This window comes from Polistes dominula, unplaced genomic scaffold, assembly GCF_049000335.1.
Source record: "Polistes dominula isolate Pdom_NZ unplaced genomic scaffold, Pdom_raw_medaka contig_19, whole genome shotgun sequence".
Lineage (NCBI taxonomy): Eukaryota > Metazoa > Arthropoda > Insecta > Hymenoptera > Vespidae > Polistes > Polistes dominula.
In genome coordinates, this window is record NW_028301058.1 from 3,564,344 (window position 1) to 3,585,109 (window position 20,766).

The following is a 20,766-nucleotide window of genomic DNA, read 5'->3' on the forward strand; positions in this document are numbered from 1 at the left end:
AAACACCAAATATGACGAAGACGACGACGATGAGGAGGAAATAGGCTAACATCGAGATTTCGATCCAATTCTTTTTCTAGCTATGCTTCTATTTTTGTTTTTAATTTCTTTTTTTTTATTTATTTATCGTTGCATTTATAGATCTCTCGATGAAAAATTGAAAAAATAAAAAAACCACTCGAGTTTGTAAAGTAGATGAAGTGTAACATAAACGAGCACGAATTAAAAAAAAAAGATAGAAACAACGAAGGGAGCAGGCAAATATGAACGAAGACTATTGAATAATGACCTTCGTCATATCCTTCGTACTCTGTTTGTAAAAAATGAAGAAAAAAGAGGTACATTATTATTGAATATTATTCAAATCATCGTCCGTGTTTTATTTAATTTCATTATTTATTATGCAAGGTGTATCCGGAAAGATTGGAGCGAATTGATTCTCCGTGTAAAAATAAGTTCAAGTAAAAAAGTAACCTTTGAGAAATTAGAGTATTAAAAAATATTAATTATTATATATATATAAGTAACCATATCCATAAACTAATATAATTAAATTAATTAATTAATCAAATGTGATTTGTCTTTTGAAATTACCTGTTAAAAATAATTCGGATATAGTTGTTGGTAATATTAAACCGCTTGGTATTACATCATCCTAACAGTTCTTTCGATGAAAGAAAAATAAACTACGTAAATGGAAATAAATCCTCGGAGGTTGAAGTCATAATATAAACATTGACCTCTATAATGTTTGCAACAGACACGCGCTAACGAAAGTATCTGTTTATTGAAAAGTAATCTGACAATGAGACGATATTATGTGTAATACAATCTCACGGAATTTGTAAAATACTCGATTGTATCGCAAAAAAAAAATAGAAAAGAAAAAAAATGTTACTTCTTTTATTGTTAAGATTATTTTTACTTGTCGAATCGTGAAAACACACACTTCGGATACACTTTGCATATTAAACGTCGTACATATATGCGTTTATGCGATCGTTCAAATGTAATAATAGCTAAAAAAAAAATAAAATAAATTTCACGTAAAAATTATTGAAGAAGAAAAAGAAATGGATTGAATCTTACCTGGCGGTTTTAGAGGTACGATGTGCGATATGGCTGATGGCATTCGCGATAAATCCGTAGGTTCGAGACTATGGCTACGTGTACGTTCGAGATTACTAGGAAGATCGTTTACACGTAAACTCAATTGTCTTTTAAATGGAGACGCTTGATTCAGTTGAGTAAAACCCCTAAATGAACCCTGTCGTTCTAACATAGAAGGTGTGGCATGGGGTCTCTCAATAGCGAAGGGGTTGTACACCTGCTTCACCGGAGGAACAACATCTATAATAAATACAAACGAAAATTATAATCAATACGACACGTGAATTATTATTCTTTCTTTTTTTTGTTGTTGTTTCTTTGTATCATTCTAAAAAACTTTGAATAATACAGGGGGTTCGGGGGTAATTCGACAAATATTATTATTTCAAAATAATTCGTGTCTTTAAAAATGATTTCTTTTCTTTTAAATATATGTGAAAGAATTTTCTATGTCACATTTAAATTAATAATTTACAATTTATATTTATATTATTTAAACAATTGGATAAAATTGAATTTTTATTTTTTATAAATTTTTATTTTAAACAATCAATTTTCAAGGTCTTATAAATTTATATTTATTTATAATATTTCACAATTGAATAAAATTGAATTTTTTATAAATTTTTATTTTAAACAATCAATGAATAATTTTCAAGGTTTTTGGTTATTTTATTTCTTTTTTTAAATGGAAGAATAATAATAAGAAGAAGAAAAGTAAAAATCACCTACCTACAGGACGTTCCCGAGTATCCTGTAATCTTTCAGTCAAACTTGGTTGCCTGAAGCTGCCACTTCTCGTAAAGGTCGACGTCTTCGCATCGAACGTCATCGTTACACCGCATTCTTTGTCCCTACGTTGCTTTCTCTCCAAGCACGCAGCAAACGCACATCCAACAGCATGACTCAATCTTTCACCCTGCAAAACAATTATATTTTCAATAAGATAAACCACTATATACAAAATATAAAAATTAAATCTAAATATTTATCTGATAAATACAAAAATTCTACAATAAATAATTTCTTTCTTTTTTTTAACATCATATTGTTAATCGTACGAATAAATTTGATTTCCAATTACAGAAAAATCTGTTTATTTTATCTATCATAATGTTTCGTTCATTACATATGCTCATAATTATGAAAGTGATTAAATTGTAAGTCAAAATGTAAAAAAAAAAAAAATAAGTTTATCAGTTATTTTACACGACATTATTTTAAACTAAATTAATTTAATATAATTGTCAACAAATTAATCGTTAGATAATGTTTATTATTATCAATATTTTGTACAATTCATATAGTGTTGAAATGTAATCTTTTAAATATACGTTTGATAATTTTAATAAAAGGAAAACGTTAATTCCGACCGAAGGAAAAATAGGAAACCTTTGAAAATCAACTTTATTATTATAAAAGATAATATAGATTTCTGACTTACCGACTCCTTTAAAGCCAAGAATCCATGACACATCCACCGTCTGGTTGTACCATCCCTACAAATATAACTGAAACCCTTTTCGTGATTCCTATCTGGTGCACAAAATGATACTTTTTCAATCGTTTGATCAACGATCAATCCTTTTGTTTCATCTTCGACTACGCGCAATCCATCACCGGAAACATGGAGGACTGCACGAACCGGCCTTCTTCTGGAATTCTATAAACATTTAATGTTAATTGTATCTTTATACAGATAGGAAAATGTTTCTGCACACGCTTAGTGTGTGTAATCGGTTTTGTGACCGAGCTTGCTCCATTTCTTTTGATCGTATTTTTATTTGTAGTGTAGAACGCGAAAAAACGAAAGTTGAAAGTGGTCATGGTCAAAATGACCCAGAATTGCTAAAACGTCGTGTTAAAAATTGCTCGGAGGGCCAAGGGTTAAACGTTAAAACAAATCAATATTTACAAAAGAATAAATCATTATAAAATTGTTAATCGTATAATTATACTAACCCTAAGCACCTTCAATGCTTCTTCACAAACTTGCATTCCTCTCGACTCGAAAACCTCGACACATCCTAAATACTGTAACCACAAGAAAAAAAAAACATTAAAAAGACATAATGTGTGTCCATAATTATGAAAGTGACCTTTAAGTCAAAATTTAAAAAAAAAGAACAAAGGAGTTTGTGAATTAATTCAATGTAATTTTCATTTATTTTTTTATTTCAATTTGTTATTTCAATATTATATAAAATTCATTTAGTATTCAAATGTAATCTATGATTCAGATCACTTTCATAATTATGAGGTCACATAAAACATACTAATCAATAAACATTTTATGATTAGTTACAAAATTTGATCTTAAAAGTTTTAAATAATGAAATTAGATAGGAAAAAAAGGTTGATCATTTAAAATCATTTAAGTGATAATAAATCTTATTTATCGGTTTATAATTATCTCGAGTATCGTTTGGAAGAAGATAAAGAACAATAACTAAGTCATCTAAAGAAGCCAATTTGGTATCAGATCGATCACCACTTGGGTGTCACCCTTAGTTTAACTTCCGATGAAACGACTAGATGGCGATAAGGAATATCCGTAAGAGTTTTCAAGGTAAAAATAAAAAACCCTTTTCGTATCTAATATAATTTTCAAGTATACTCACGGTTTATCGTCTTAGGAAAAAAAAAAAACAAAAAACCAATTCCAAACAACAATATAAACTAAATTGGTACTTACTTTAACGTGAAAAGCGCAAGTTGCCGAACGTACTGCACTTTCATCGTGTTGCCATTGATGCGGTTTACTAGATTCCGGTACGTGAGGATCTTTTCGTCGTCTAAAACTGTCCCGAAAACTTCTTCTTAAACGGTCCATTCTTTTTCCCGGCGATCTCTCGCGTTTCTGTAAATTAATAAATAATAAATAAAGTATATTTCTCGTATATTTTATTTGTTATTGTTTTCTTTTTTTTCTATCAATGAAAATATCTCAAAGAAAATATGTTAGTTGAATATTTTTAATTGTTTTCAAATAAATAAATCGTTTTTAATTTATCATAACCTTGAAAAAGATATAATTAATAACATTTTGTAATTTATTATAAAATTCCTACGATTTGGTATATATATATATATATAAATACGTTTATACTTTGATCAGATTTATTAAGTTTGAAATAAAATTGATCCGAATATGTAATGTTGGTTAATAAAAGCGAAAAATTGTTATAATTATTCGATCGGATAAACAATATTTGCTGCTGATAGTAATGCAATATATCAGGATAATAATAATCGTTAGTTATACTGTATCGGTATATGTTCCTGCAAACATTTCTCTAAGCTGTGGTTGCACATAAACGTGAAAGTTTCTACATGGATTCTAGGATTTTCTCGAGTTTCCATAGAATTTATAGGAAGATTTAGTTATATAATATGAATTCGTATTAAAACGATCTATGATAAAAAATTAAAATCTAATCTAGATCCATTTAATGTATCATCGTATTTAAACACGTCATTGAAACTCACCATAATTAATAACGAAACGAAATGAAAAGATTTTTACAGATTTTTACAAATGATTCAGTATTTTTTTGCAACATTTTATTAATTAAAAATCGTCAAAACTTACGTTTAATAAAATTCTCTCCACCAAATACATTTTGATAAGAAATTAAAAAAAGAGAGAAAAAAATGGACAGTAATCCAAAAAACGATCCTTTTCTTCCATCGAGATAAAATGAAACTTATGTGAAAGGATCAGCTAAGATAGGATTCTTCCCAGAGAACTCTGAGAAAAGTTTAGCTTGATGAGTCGTTAAGACCCTAAAAAAGGTTTGAAACCTTGAGAAAATGACCGGTGTACGAGGAAAGGCAGATTCTACTACCCAACGGTCCTTGTCGACTCGAAATATAAAAAGCAAGCAAGCCCCTGTGATCGAATCTTGAGTCTGGTTCCCAAAGAAGAATCTTTTATATCGCAACCCCACCTCAAAATCTCCCCTAATTTCGTACACCAATCTTTTCCCCCTTTAAATCGGTACCCCTAAGAGCCCAACCGTTGGGATCAAGAACCTAGACATGCTGAGAAACATATTCTTCTCCCTTTTTACTTTATTTCTTTCTTACATCTATTTCCACCTTTTTACCAAGCAACCTATTGTTATAGTTTTCCTTTTATCCTAACTATTTCTTATTAACTTTCTTTTTCTCCCCAATTTTTCGCTTTATTCATAACTACGACAATTTGGTTTATTTTCTTTTCCTCCTTTATTTCTTTCTTTTTCATGGAACATTTTCTTTTTGTGTCAATTGGAATATTCTTTTATTTTTTTGTTATATAAGACTAGGATGCTCCGACCACGGGTTGCTGTGGCTTTGTTATAAAATGTTGATTTAATATAATTCTAAACTATTTAGTAAATTATAACAACATAACAAATAATAACACAATTACAATGAAATACATAAAATAATAATACACGAAAAACTGGAAAAAATAAGGTTATGTCATATGTAAATAGAAATAATTGTATTGTAATACAGCGCCGTCTATTTAAAACTTACAGTACCTAGATATTTAGATAACCTCAAAAAATCACACAAATTAAAAAATATTTCATTAAGATCGGTCTTGTAGTTTAGAAGTTCATTGACAACCAACAATGTGACACTGAATTTTTATATATAAAGAAAATATTGTAACTAAATATTCACTTATGTGATATAAAGTACCATCATCACGAATATTCGTTCACGTTACTAATTTGATAAAACAAAATAATTGGATCATAATGTTTTGACTAACACCTAAACAATCATAATTTTGTAGATAAACGTAACTTAGTGATCTACGAGTTAGTAAGAAAAATATTTTTGAATTAAACTCTTCTATAAGATAAATCCGTTAAAAGGATTGATTATTTTCATTGCATAATGTAATCATTTGAAAAGAAAATGATTGTTCAGGAATGTTTGCATAGTAAAAGATCGATCACGAATAACTAAGTTATTTACCTGTCTTGCGAAATTCCCTTTGGGCATCACGTAATGGATAAGCAAATAGGCCAAAGATAGTTATATCTATCCTAGACGGTTTATGCTAGAGATACACGACACTAATTCTATCTGAAGTTCCTAATAAATGTGTCGTGGGAGTGTTAAATCTGCCATAATATCAATTGATTCATTTTTTCCTTTTTTTTTCAAAAAAATATTATAAATATCCCCGAAATTTAAAACAGAAATGGAAATACCACACACAACTCACAGTGATCCCCTTTTTTCGATATCATTCACAGACTGCATGCGTGCGACATGGGAACTCAATATTTTCAGGTGTGAATTCTTTTTCATACGATTCATTTATCTCGATCAAATTTTTCCTACCTGAATAGAAAAGTTAATCATGATCGATGCTGTCAAGTTCTTGTTTAAATAACTTACAAGAAGTCTAGTTTCACTAAACATTTTTTATTTTTCAAAAACCTATATAAACCTTTAGAATCGAGATATTTGAAAAAAGAAAAAAAAAACAAATAGGTAGCAGTCTTTCCCATCAATCTAACTCATTAAAATCGAAAATCGAGAACAGGGTAGGAAAATAATGGAAGAAAATAATCACGCTATTTCGAGGATCATGTTGGATAGTTTCGGGGATTAAAATTAACAACGCGTTAGAACTGAACAAGCAATTCTCGATAAAACACACACTTTCACAGAGAGACACATACAGAAACAGACAGACAGACAGACATATATGTATTTACGTAGGTGCAAAACGAATACGTAGAAGAAAATCAACGAGGACGAGAAACGAGTATATTTCTTTGCAAGGTTACGATGATCACTGAAGAGAAACGCAACAAATTTTTAAATCCCAGCCGCTGTTGCTGGTTGCTGCTGGTTGCTGGTTGATAGTGCAACTGCTGCTATAAACGCATGTGTCCCACTTCTTTTAGTTCGTTCAATTGGGTTTCTTTTTTTTCTTTTTTAATATACCTCGTAAAAATAAGGAACAACGAAAATAATCCCACCCTCTATCTCTACGTGTGTATGAGATTATGTGTGTATGTGTGTGAATGAAAGAAAGATAGGACACGATATCCGTGACGGTACTCGAATTGTCCAACTCTTGTTACCAATGAAAAGAACCTCATCGTTAATGGTTAAAACGTGCGAAAGTAAGCACTCTCAACCCAATCGGATTACCCTAACTATTTACTTAGCAAAGTAATAGGCTTACCAATGAATCAGAGTAAAATGGTCGCGTGTATACCCCTCCCTCCCCCTACTCCTCATTCAACTATTCAAAAAAAAAAAGAAAATGAATCTACTACCAACGAATTGAAACCCCTCTACTACGCACTCCTTCCTCCCTCCTCACAACCCTGATCACCGAAAAAAAAAGAAATACTCATTGCAAAAGAACGATCATAATCGTCGTTCGTTAATAATAAACACTTGAAATTCGTTCGGTTGGTAACATCTCAAATACATTGATACTACTTTAAAATGCAGAACTCGTCGGTTATACTCGGTTTTGTCCGGCTAATATTATCCTACAGTACGAATTCAATTGTATTATATACTATGTGCCTTTATATTGAAGTTATTACGTATACTTCTTACTCGGATTAATCATGAATTGTATTAATTATATATAATATTGTATTTTTTGTTTGTTTTTTGTTTATACGTTTTGTTCAAAATTAATATAATTTTAATTATATTATAATTTGTCTATAATTAGAGTAATTAGTAATCCATTAATTAATCTAACAATGATGTTAATATAATCAAGAATCAAATTTTTCTACACGAGTTATGATGTATTTCATCGTTGTTCAAAATTAATACAATTTTAATGTAATTATAATTTATCTATAATTAAAATAATTAGTAATCCATTAATTAATCTAACAATGATGTTAATATAATCAAGAATCAAATTTTTCTACACGAGTTATGATGTTTTTCATCGTTGTTCAAAATTAATACAATTTTAATTTAATGATAATTTGAGTATAATTAGAATAATTAGTAATCCATTAATTAATCTAACAATGATGTTAATATAATCAAGGATCAAATTTTTCTACACGAGTTATGATGTTTTGTACTGTTATGATGTTTGTATTGTTGTATTATTAAATATATATTCTGCACTTGTGTCAACAATGCAGAATATATATTTAATAATATAATAATCATGATTTATTTACCCTCTTCACACCCTTGGTTACAATTGGACATTTAAGTATTTTATAATTATAATTACTGTCAATAATAAATATTACAAAAATTTGATACCAATGTATTCACAACAAAATCCCCCATTAAATAAATAATTATTTTTTAGTTTGGATGCACTGGTAATGTATATTTTTGATGTAAAATTATAGATATGAAAAAATCGTGAAATAATTATTTGTCAGTCATTATTTTTGGATTATTTGAACAAATTATTAATATTTGATAAAATAAAAATTATATACATTAAATATATTACGTTTTAAGAAGTTTTAAAAAGGCCTCAAAAAAATTTCTCATAAATTTTTTATTTTATAACAAATTTTCTAAATGTACACATACGTGTATAACTACCCATCGAGATTGTACTTTTAGTTAAACAAAATCGTAAGTATATTTTAATATTTTGTGTAAGCGTATAACAAAAACAAAGTCTTTAAAACGTTTTGAAGAAATAAAGAGATATTTTCACCATAAAAACAATAATGAAATATTGAGTGGTAGATAAGATATTTTTATAAAAGTACCTCCACTATTGGATATGTTATCAGAAACCTTTGCAAATGTCTCGACACCGATAGAATTTCATGCAATTGATGAAATGATCCTACCTTTCAAAAGCAAACATAGAAATAAACAGTATAACAAATCCAAACTGAAGAAATGAGGATTCAAAGTTTGTATTAGGGCTTCTTTAGATGGATACGTTTCAAAATTTGAAATGTATCAAAAATCTTCAATTATCAGCACATAATATGATGTCATTGAGGATACAGTGCTGCGATTATGTGAAAGTTTAGGAAACAAAAACCATAAGCTTATTTTAGATAATGTATTTACATCAATACCGTTAGTACAACATTTAAAGACAAAGAGCATATTCGTTGTGCGTACTATAAGAAAGGATAGAATATCTGAGACATCTTAAAAGCTCCTTGCAGAAAAAGATTTACAAAAGCGTGAACGAGGATCATTTTTTGTTGCTACATCTTTTAAAAATATTACATTTCTAAGGTAGCATGACAACAATATCGTTCACATTATATCTTACGCCGATGGGGAACCTAAGGACAATATAAAAAGAAGAAATATATATCACTAACAAGGTTTTTTTACTGTAAAAGAGTATAATAAATTCATGAGGGGTGTAAATATGTCTGATCGTATGATAGCACTCTATCCTCACTGTACAAAATGTCGAAAATTTTTCCACAGAATTGCTTTTCAATTTTTAAATATATCCATTGTTAATTCATGGATTTTTTCCAATCAAAAAAACATTAAAATGTCTCTTGTTGAGTTTAAGGCGTCAATAGCTACCACAATGATAAAAATTGGCGAACAAACCAAAACATGAGGTAGACCTATATCAAGTTCTATATGTGAACAAACATCAAAAAATCTAAAAGCTAGAACAAAGTTGATCCTGAAATCAGGCTGGACAGTATAAATTATTACCTCAATAAAAAGGAACTAAAAAATTCTCAGAGATGTCACGATAAAAATTGTGCAAAACGAACTTGTTACATTTGTGAAAAATGTGAATAACCAGTATGCCCAGAATATATGAAATCATTTCACCCATGAGTAACCATTACAGCTCAGTGGCCACAAATGTGTACGTTTATTTTTGAAAAATTTTATTGTTTTTTTTTTTTTTTTTTTTTTTTTTTTAAAGCTCAGTGGCCACAAATGTGTACGTTTTTTTTTTTTTTGTCAAATTTTATCGCTTTTTTAAATTTTCTGGGCTTTATAGATTCTTTTTAACATAAAATGAATAAATCGTAAAAAAGAAATATAATATTCTTATAATAATATATATATTAAACCCATGTATCCCGAAAGGGAATCATTATTTTAAATAAAATATATATATTAAAATTATATTATATATATATATATATATATATATATATATATATATATATATATATATATATATATATATATATATATATATAATATAATTTTCTTGCTATAAAAAAATCGTCTCTCTTTCTGAAGAGGTTAATATGTTAATTAATATGTCGAGCGGTATTTAAAGAAATAACTTGGGTGCAGAGTACAGAAGAATAATAACTTATACAGAATACAGAAGAATAACTTAAAGACTAAGACTCAGACTAATTAACAATAAAATTGAAAGTGTACTCAAACAGAAAATTAAATATAAAAGGAAAGGAAACTAAATGTAAGACTTATAGTCTACAATGATTAGAATGATTATTATTCCTTAATTAATTTAATAATATTATTATTATAATATAATGAAAGATCAAATTTTTCTGCACAAGTTATAATGTGATAAGACTAATTTTATCCATGTATATATATGTGTGTATGTTTTATGTTTCAATCATATTACAATTATGATTAATTTTGAAAAAAATAATAATTTCAATAAAAGACAAAGGTGTAAAAAATTATGATCAACGTTCATGAATTTATTACTCGCATATCTTGTAACGTTGAAGAATATAAGAGATTCATATACAGGTTTCTTGGTAGAGATGAATTTCAAGAAACCATCGAGGAAGGTACGGTACACGTTCATTAGCAATTCTAAATTCGTTTCTACTAAAGGAATGTGTAAAAGAAAAAAAAACCTTTTAACTATTATACCTAAACGTATAGTAACGCGTTTTAAGATATACAAGTTTTTACGTGATATTATTCATTCATCATAAGACTCATAAATATTTCATTGGAAATTGTTTAAACTTTCAAAAAAATAAGAAGAAAAATAATTTATTTCTCAATCAAACTATATGAATTAAAATTATATATAAAATAGTATATTTTAACTCTAATAATATTTAATATTAAATATTATAAATATTATAAATAATAATAAAATAATAATATTTTAATATCAAATATTAAATATTAATATTAAATGATAAAAACAATTATTTTATATATATATTTATTTATTTATTTTTACAATATTTATAATATTCGTCTGGCATTTTTTAATTTTTAGAAAAAACATTTTCAATTTGGCGAATAAGGAAATAATAAATATCGTTGAACGTATATATAAAAGAGAAGATCGAGTAGCATCGTTGATAATTTCGTTCAATCGAATTACGTTCCTACACTTTGTATGACTCCTCCCTCTTTTTATCTACTATATGCTTTAATGAAGTATACATGTATGTGTCCATGTATACATAGGATAGGATATAACGAAGTGCGTTATTAACGTCTACTATGCAATGCACTTCACTCTCAATACGAACGTAATACTATTAATTTCAACTCGAATGTGACATTAAAATTTGACTATGTCGAAATTTTATTAAAAATTACGTTTCAGCACAATCTACAATATTTTTCATCGTGTTATATAATCAAATCATATTAAAAATAAAAATAAAAATAAAACATTCTACCTTACCCAATTTTTAATTCACGAGAGATATTTTTTTAAATATAATAAACGTTTCATTTAATTCAAAATAATATATATTTGTTTTTTATTTCCTATCAATTGAAAAAAGAAATTTAAAAAATATATTAAAAAAAGATAGATAGAAATTCCTGACTTTTTTATTTTGACGTTTTATTTGAAAACAAAAATTTCGAGGAGATTTCAAACACTTTCTTTTTATCCGAACTTCCATCTGTGATTCATACATATGTAGGATGACTAACGTTCGAAGAATTTCAAAGATAATACTTCTTATATACTAACACTAAACGAATTATCTACAATATATTTCATTGATTTCAAATCAAATTTATATCCTAATTTAGATGTATAAAATTAATTATTGAAATTGATTAATAAATATGATCGATAATATTGATATTATTTTACATAGTATTCTATAAAAATGAATAATAGTTTTATTTGTGTGACCCTTCGTATTTTGCAAAATATTTGAGGAAGAAAAAATAAAAAAGAAAAATGAAAATTACAAAAATTCCATTTATGATTAAACAACGTGATTGATAATTCATGAGATATAATATATATAAAATGCAGTGTCACATTGATGGTTTCCAATGAATTTCGAAACTACGGAACCTAAATGACTTTATTTTGTGGGTTTTTTCAATTTAAAATATAGGATTTTTATTTTATCGCGATTATTTTTATTTTTATTGCAAATTGAAGAATTTATTATTAAAAGGTTATCTAGGTCCTTAGGTACAAGATGTTTTCAATAAACGGCGCTGTATTACACTACAATTTTTTAAATTTACATATGACATAACCTTACTTTTTCTATTTTTTCGTGTATTATTATTTTGTCTTCCATTGTAATTGTCGTATTATTCTGTGTGTGGTTATTTATATGTTATTTATATGCAATTAACTGCATTAAATTGTTTAGAATTATATTTAATAAACGTTTTATAACAAAGCCACAGCAAATCGTGGCCATAGCATCCTGGTATATGAATCGTTTCTTATAATTCCTTGTTCATAGGAATCCTTCGAAGCAACTTCTCGAGTATGATAATAGCTTCGAACACACGACCTTCGAGTGTGAAAGGAAAGATGGCGAATAGGGAATGTTCATCTTCTCCATGGTGTACTGGTACGTGTGTCGGATGCAAAAACATACAAGAGTATGTACGTCAAACGTTGCCGGGTCAAAGAAGCGTAGCAATTTCCTGTTACAGTTGAGAAACCAAAGAGAGAGACAAAAAGGAAAATATAAAAAGAGAGAGAGAGAGAGAGAGAGAAAATATTCATAGATCAAAAGAGAGAGAAAGAGAGAGAAAGGATACAAATTTATTTCGTAAATCGCAATTAAACAACCTGCATAACAAAATTCTCATTGCTTTTAATTAAAAAGGACTCTCATTTAATCTGATACCAATTATAAAATATTTTATATATATATATATATTTTGATTATATATTTTATATTTATTTATAAAGTGACCATCACTTTTTATCAGATATTAATTATAACATTTATTTGATTATATTATAATATATATATATAATATAAAATAATAATAAATATAATAATAATAATAAAATAATATATAATATATATAATATAAAAATTAAAATATTATAATATATATAATATTGTATTATAATTAATATTAGAAAACTCCCTTTTATTCGATTTGATAACATTTATTAATGAAATATTTATTAAGTTACAAAAATATATATATATATATATATAAACAAAAATTAGAGAAAAAATTGCTAATCAATTTATTCCTATAATAAATGAAATTTGTTTTGTTTCTTTGTAAAACAGAAAAAAAAAGAAAAATAATTAACAGGAACATAAAGGATGAAAAGAAATAACGTGAGAAATGATAAATCGTGAGTAAATAATATACGCGATTTAATAAAATTATTTTCATTCTGTTCTAAGTTTGAATTCTCATTTGAGTTCACTTTTTCATTCGGATAAAACTGATTGAAATTTTAATTGAAAGGCACTTCTGTTGAAATCCACGAAAAACAAGGAGGGAAATTTCACAAACTTAACGATCCCTCTTTAGTCGAGTAAATTTTCACCACCAATTCCAACCCCCTAAAACCATCCCCATCACTAATCCCCTATCTCCACCTCCTCCTCTCTTTCCTCCATGTCCTCTTTCATAATCGCAGAACCATTGTTTTCGTTTCATCGCAACGTTGAGTTATCGTAAATGATTTATGGACGAAACTACATCGGGTGGTTTTATTCTTTCCTCAAAAACACGATTAAACAAAAATTATTCCTTATATTTTTTTAATCCGATAATTCGATAGTTAGTATTTTAACCAGATTTTTTTTTTTTTCAAAATTCGCATTTGTTTATTTCTTTTTTATCTTTTTATTTTTTAAATCCTCATTTATTTATTTCCTTTTCTCTTTTTCTTTTTAAATTTGCATTTGTCTAATTTAAAAAATAAAAAGAGAAAAAAGAAGGTTTAAAATAAAATTCAGAAAAATTTAATTACAATTCCTTGCTACGTTACTTCATTATTTCGATTAACCTTTGTCATTTTGTACACACTTACGTGTATGAAAAAGAAAAAAAAAAGAAAAAAGTAAAGAGATACAAATAGAGGAAAAGGATGGACTAGGAAAGGGTGGGGTAGGGAAGGAGAGTTGAGGAAAAAAAGATAAGACACGAAGTGAAGATATAATTTGCATTTAAAATGTACGTAAAAAAAAAAAAAAATAACACATTCGTACTTGTTCAGAATTTCAAATAGATTTTTTTTTTCTAACCTTGCGCACAAAGTTCACATTTGCAAAATGTTTTTCTGGGTCTTTTTTTTCAACTTATATATTTTTTTTCTTATCTAAAATTTTACGCAATTATATTCGAGAAAAAATATAACATGGGAACGAAATTTAAAGAAACGATGGAAAAAAAGAAAACTCTTTTTTTTATAGATTTTATCAATAGATTTCAATGCAATTAACAGTTTGAAGTTGACTAAATAATTTTTTGGAATTAAACGATCTGTCTATTAGTTTTCGATCTTGTAAGAGTTTTTCTATCTGCAGAAAAATTTTGTCACTGACACGAAATAATTTTTTTTTATCTTCTGCATAAGTGTAGTGTGTAACATGTATATATACATGTATGTGTGTGTGTGTGTGTGTGTGTAACAGTAAGTTGGCAACCGATCGAAGACAAAGATCTTTAGAATCTTAACATGGTTAGCTAGTTGTGACCTAGAAAAACATCTTAGGTGAAAGCACCTTCGTTTTAAAATGAGCCCTAAAGCAATAACGTTGACACAAGTTCATTGACCGTCACTCGAAACTTAGGTTAGGGTGCGGCGAATATATATGCTATAATAATAATGACACATTAATTCCTTTCTTTCGTATTTTTATTTAAAAAAAAAAATTTTTTTAAAAATATAAATGATTTTGAAATCAAATCTCATTCTCTTTAATAATGAAATATTACATTCGAAGTATTTTAATCATCAGATTATAAATCATTTAAATGAAATACGATTTTTTTTCATTTTAAATATAATACAGCTCGTGTTATAGTAGATAAATGAAAAAAAAAAAGAAATATTCGCCAACTTAACCGGAGATTTAAAAAAAAATATAATTAAAAAAATATTCCAGCGTTCCATAGTTTTCTTTTTTATATCGAGCCTTTAATTAAAATAATTTTTAACAAATAAATAAAACTAACCTCTAAATTTTAAAAATCTAAAGTTTCTATCTGTAAAATAACTTAAATAATAAAATCTACAGATAATTGAAAATAAATAAATAAAAATAAAACATACCTCTGTAATTAAAAAAAAATAATAATAAATCCCTTGAGATTAATTAAAAAATATTCTCGCAATCACTTTTCCCAATTAATCTCTATACCCTAATACGAACAAAAAATAAGTATATCCCAAATAAAAGAAAAAAAGAAATCACTCGAAGGGGTTATTTCATGTTTTGAAAAGAAACCTATACACACATATATATATTTGAATGTTACGTATACCGTAACGAAATTGAAATAATTCTAAAGTCATTTATAACCTAACTGAAAAGTATTCAGTTGCAGTACCACAACCACAACCACCACCACCATCACATCAAGAGAATATGAAAATCGTCGTTACCTGAAATGGCAACGCGAGTCTGAACGTCCAATAGCGTAAGCACCTACGAACACGTTTAATCCTTTCACTGCGACAGGTGTTCCGTATGCGGTAATGTTTTCTGAATATGATCGTAACTTGTATATAAGAACACCGATAGAAGATAAATAGATAGATAAATAGATAAATAACAAAGATAAGAAAGAGATGTTATATAGGGGGAAGGGATGAGTAGGATGATGGAGGATGAGAATGGTGAAAAATGAGAAGGGGAAAATATTATATGCGAACACGTCAATGCAAAGATATATATATATGCACAAGAGGACAAAGCGTTGATTGGGTTGGTGTCCTTAACACTCACTCATCTGCATACATATGAAATCCTACGGTTATATCTTGCAACATGATTCTCTCAACGTTGACTACAACGTTAACTCAATTTCGATTCCTGTTACTGGCATGCAGTACTGATATTATTCCTACACAACGTTTTCAACCCTTTCTTCCCCGAACCCCCTTCCAGAAAGTTGATGATGACATTTTTCTCCAACATACGCGACCTTTACCTACACTACCAAGAATAATGAGATAAACCTGACACCATGTATCTGATAGATTTTATTATTTATTGAGAACATCGGAAGATTCTCAATATTTTTTTAGCCTCACGAGAAACATTTTTTCTCGACTATTTATTATTTCGCTAGATATATTTTCTATTTTGTTGTTTTTTTTTCCTTTCCAAAACAAAATTTGCAAACAAAAAATCTTTTACTTGGATTTTATTGGACTGATAATAAGAGACGATTGTTCTTTTGTTTGTAAATGCAATTGAAATTGTTTCAACGTATTTTTTATTTATTATTTCTTCTTCTTTTTTTATTATTATTATATTTTACTCGATCTTTTGAGACAAATCTTTTTATCACTTTTATGACTTTGACGCCGCACATGCGGGTGCATTAATCAAGAACAAAAGATTGATATTTATCTTCTTGACCTAGTAAGATTTAACGATAGTTCACTCTTCGCATAAATCATAAAAAAATATGCCCTCTCCCAAAAAACAGATAAAACCCCCTACCCCCTTTATTATTACATTTCTTAAAGAATTGTAATAAAAATATTTATTAACACATAGGAAAGGAAACTTGTAATGAAGCAAATGTTTAAAGTTTTAAATTAAAATAATTTAAAATGACAAGGTAAGCCATTTAAATCGTCTGTCATTCGAATCGCAAAAAATATGCATAAGTATGATATTTTAAATACCAGCAATTTCATGTCCTTCCCTTTTGTAGCTATTGAACTAAAGGACATCGGCATACCACTGGTTATCCTTGAGTTCAATCCCCTCGTTTCGCACTAATGCTCACAACTACATACAAATTTGTGCTTGCATTTTGTTCATGTATAGATACACGTAACTTACCTATGTTTATATATCTTTACTATGAGCTTTTCAAAAGTATACCACGTGGTTTGCTTACATAGATTTATATATATATATATATATATATATATATATGTGTGTGTGTGTGTGTGTGTGTGTGTGTGTGTGTGTGTATATATTGATATGTGTATGGAGCATGTTTCTTAACTTAGATACAATCTATTTCATTAACTAATTGCTTGTTGAGAAAATAACATGTATGGTGCTATTGAACACACAAAAGTACCTTTTACAGTAATTATTTTGATGATTATTTTTAGAAAATTCTATTAAATATAAAGAACATTTTATTCATCATTAAATTGGGTCAAGGATATTTTAATAGTTATATTCTTAAATTATATATGCTATATAATGTAATTATATATGTGTGTTTTCTTTTTTTTGCTTATTTCTAATTATAAAATAAAACCCTATATATATATATATATATATAGTTGGGAAATAATATTAATTCTTAAAGCATATTACTTATCACTGAAACAAATCCAAGTTTTGTATAAACTTAATTTTAAAAAATAATATATCATATTTATTCTCTTATATTATAGTAAAAATAATTGTTCATTTAGATATGAAAAAAATAAAATATTTGTAAAAAATTAATCATCAAATATTGGGTTTTGTTTTAAATGTCGAGCATAGTATTTAAAAAATAATATATCAAACTTATTCTCTTATATTCTAATAAAAATGACTGTTCATTTAGATATGAAAAAAATAGAATATTCGTAAAAAATTAATCATCAAATCTTATATTTTTTAAATATCAAACCTAGTATTTGAAAGATAATATATCAAACTTATTCTGTTAAATTATAATAAAAATTACTGTTCATTTAGATATAAAAATAAAAATAAAATATTCGTAAAAAATTAATTATTAAATCTTGTTTTTTTTTCTAAATTATTAAGAATAATTTTTTTATATTAACATGCGATAAATGACAAATGATTTATATGAAAGTAGAGAAGTTTAACTTTTGAACACACGCAGAGAGAGGTTTCTCTCGTCATGAAAAACCTGTTTTGAACGCTTATATGCGTCAACGTTCGAGTGACTTCGTAACTCGTTCGAAAGTGCCGCTATTTCTTTTCTTTGAATCGAAATAATAGTTTATAGCAAGTGAAACATCGTTCAACACCAATGTTTTCCTTTCATTTACAAAACATTATATTATGTATAGTAATATATAATCGAAAAAGTGTTGTGTTTCGTTGTTTTTTGTCTTCCTTAACCTCTTTACACCCTTGGTCACATATGTGAACGTTTAATTTTTTATAATTATAGCTAATGTCAGCAATAAATAGAACAAAAATTTGATAACTCAATCAGAGAAGTAAACATTTTTTGGTTTAGCTGCACTAGTAATGGTTACTTCCAATGTATAGCTAGAGAAAATGAGAAAACATTTAGTCATATTTTTCCCGCCATAAAAGAAAATCGTTCCTAAAGAGGTTAAATTCATTTTCTTAAAAACTTATGGTCACGATTAACGATAACGTGAGGTATTAAAATGCATCTTATATATTATTAAAATGGTATATACTATAGATGTAAGTATATACAGAAAACCTTGAAATTCAGTTTTCATCAAAGAGAAATAAGAAATAATTGCATTAGAGTGTGTTGTTAATCGATCATTCAAATATTTCACACGATCAAGATAAGAAATGAACGATATATTATAATATTTGAACGGTTATATATAACAGATGTTCATATAAGTATGTGTGTGTGTGTAAATTATTTATATACTTGATTATATACGATTTTGACATTTATCAAAGTATCCCCGGACAAATAACTTACTATGGGGAAAGTGTACAGTAACGTTCAAAAATATTCAATACACATTACCTATAATATTAATTCGACTAAAACAATTAATTGTTTGATCGTTTTATAAGAAATCATCTTTAGTATTTTTATTTTTTCTATTTTTTTTTAATGATTTATTAATCTTAATAAACATATTCAATTTTTTAATTTATTTTTACCCTTAATAAAAAGTACATGTAACATAATAATTGGATAAAGTAAAAATTTGTAATAATCGTATAACATTTGTAATAACAGTATAATATGTAATATTTTGTTGGAATATTTTTGAAACTCACTGTATTGTTACGTATATATGAACATGGCAGAAAATCATCATACTTCATTATTCCAACAAGTAATCCCGATGACATCGCGATCGATTATTTATTACGGATGTTAGTGTCTTGTTATACAACGTGTCGGTTAGTTGATTAAATTTTCGTGACAATGCGTATCAAGGTATTAGCGTTAAAACGATATTAATCATGTTAGTAGTTACCTTCACAAAATCGATATACCAATTAACGAGGAATTCACATGTTTAAATTCCAGAATTAATAAGTATCGTTTTGTTCGTTTATTATATATATATATATATTACTTACTTTCTTTCATACTTATCGAATTATCTTTCTTATTTATATTGTATATACATTTAATCGTATAAATGATGTATCATGACGATTTACACTGTGCAACAACTGTTTTGAAATTCTGATTAATCGAACGACGAACATGATAACAGCACCACCTACCAATTATTTAATAACTGACCTACATTGTTATAATATCTTATTTAACATCATCATAAATTATATACCAAAGTTACATACATAGTATAGTATTTTTTTTTTTGTAGAAATAATTCATTTTATAATTAAATTAATTAATGTTGCATAATCAAACGACAGATAAAGATGGCTAATAATCGAGTGAAAATAGTAATTTAAAAATATAATATAAACGCATATTATAAATACAATATGTTGTTGTCTTATGTTTGTTAACACGTTCCTTTATACGTGTATTATTATTATTATTTTCTATACACATTAATCAACGATTTCTGATATACTAAAATATAAATAAACGAACGAGTATCTAGAAAAATAAATAAAATATCATGTATGCATATCACACATGGTAGAAGTGAAAGCTTCAAAAAATCTATCTTCAAGAGAATAAGACGAATGCACAGTATCAGAAGTAGGATAATTGTAAGATTTATTTATTATAATATTGTCACCATATATAACAAAGGATACCGATATGATCTTAAGGTGGAGGTAGGTGACCAAAACAACCACTTTCCAAATCCTAGCAATCAAAATAGAATGCCGAATGCAATAGCCATAGATAGACACCAAAAAAGTGAGACTTTTATCAATGGAAAGATACCCTGCCCTAAACTAAGTAAATATAATATTTCCATTTTGTGAAACTCATGTATATGTGAACTTTTCTGTGAATTTGAGATATCTTTATTATTGGTCAACACAACCAGGTATTTTCCGTTGCAATTAATTCCTTTAGATGTTTTGATAAAGAACGGAACAATTATGGTCGTATTTTTTTTCATTTCATCGAGTTTTGAATCAAAACAATTCTAACGAAATT

General features: G+C 27.1%; 1 protein-coding gene and 1 long non-coding RNA gene across 6 annotated transcripts in view; one reads left to right on the forward strand and one right to left on the reverse strand.

Annotated features, from left to right (window-relative positions):
- The window catches only part of LOC149031497 (uncharacterized), a 205,353-nt gene that overhangs the window by 61,669 nt on the left and 122,918 nt on the right, over window positions 1-20,766 (forward strand). The gene's annotated exons all lie outside the window — the stretch shown is intronic.
- The window catches only part of numb (NUMB endocytic adaptor protein), a 90,840-nt gene that overhangs the window by 6,992 nt on the left and 63,082 nt on the right, over window positions 1-20,766 (reverse strand). For 3 of the 5 annotated variants that reach the window (XM_089175906.1, XM_015333562.2, XM_015333560.2), the window contains 6 exons: window positions 3,806-3,970; window positions 3,073-3,144; window positions 2,555-2,773; window positions 1,843-2,029; window positions 1,090-1,350; window positions 290-310 (listed from right to left, as the gene is read on the reverse strand). In XM_089175906.1, the coding sequence (XP_089032032.1) occupies window positions 290-310; window positions 1,090-1,350; window positions 1,843-2,029; window positions 2,555-2,773; window positions 3,073-3,144; window positions 3,806-3,943 (898 nt within the window). In that variant the 5' untranslated portion in view covers window positions 3,944-3,970. Of the gene's footprint in view, window positions 1-289; window positions 311-1,089; window positions 1,351-1,842; window positions 2,030-2,554; window positions 2,774-3,072; window positions 3,145-3,805; window positions 3,971-15,889; window positions 15,964-20,766 lie in introns of those variants that run through there. The other 2 variants (XM_089175907.1, XM_015333561.2) reach the window with 2 other exon arrangements.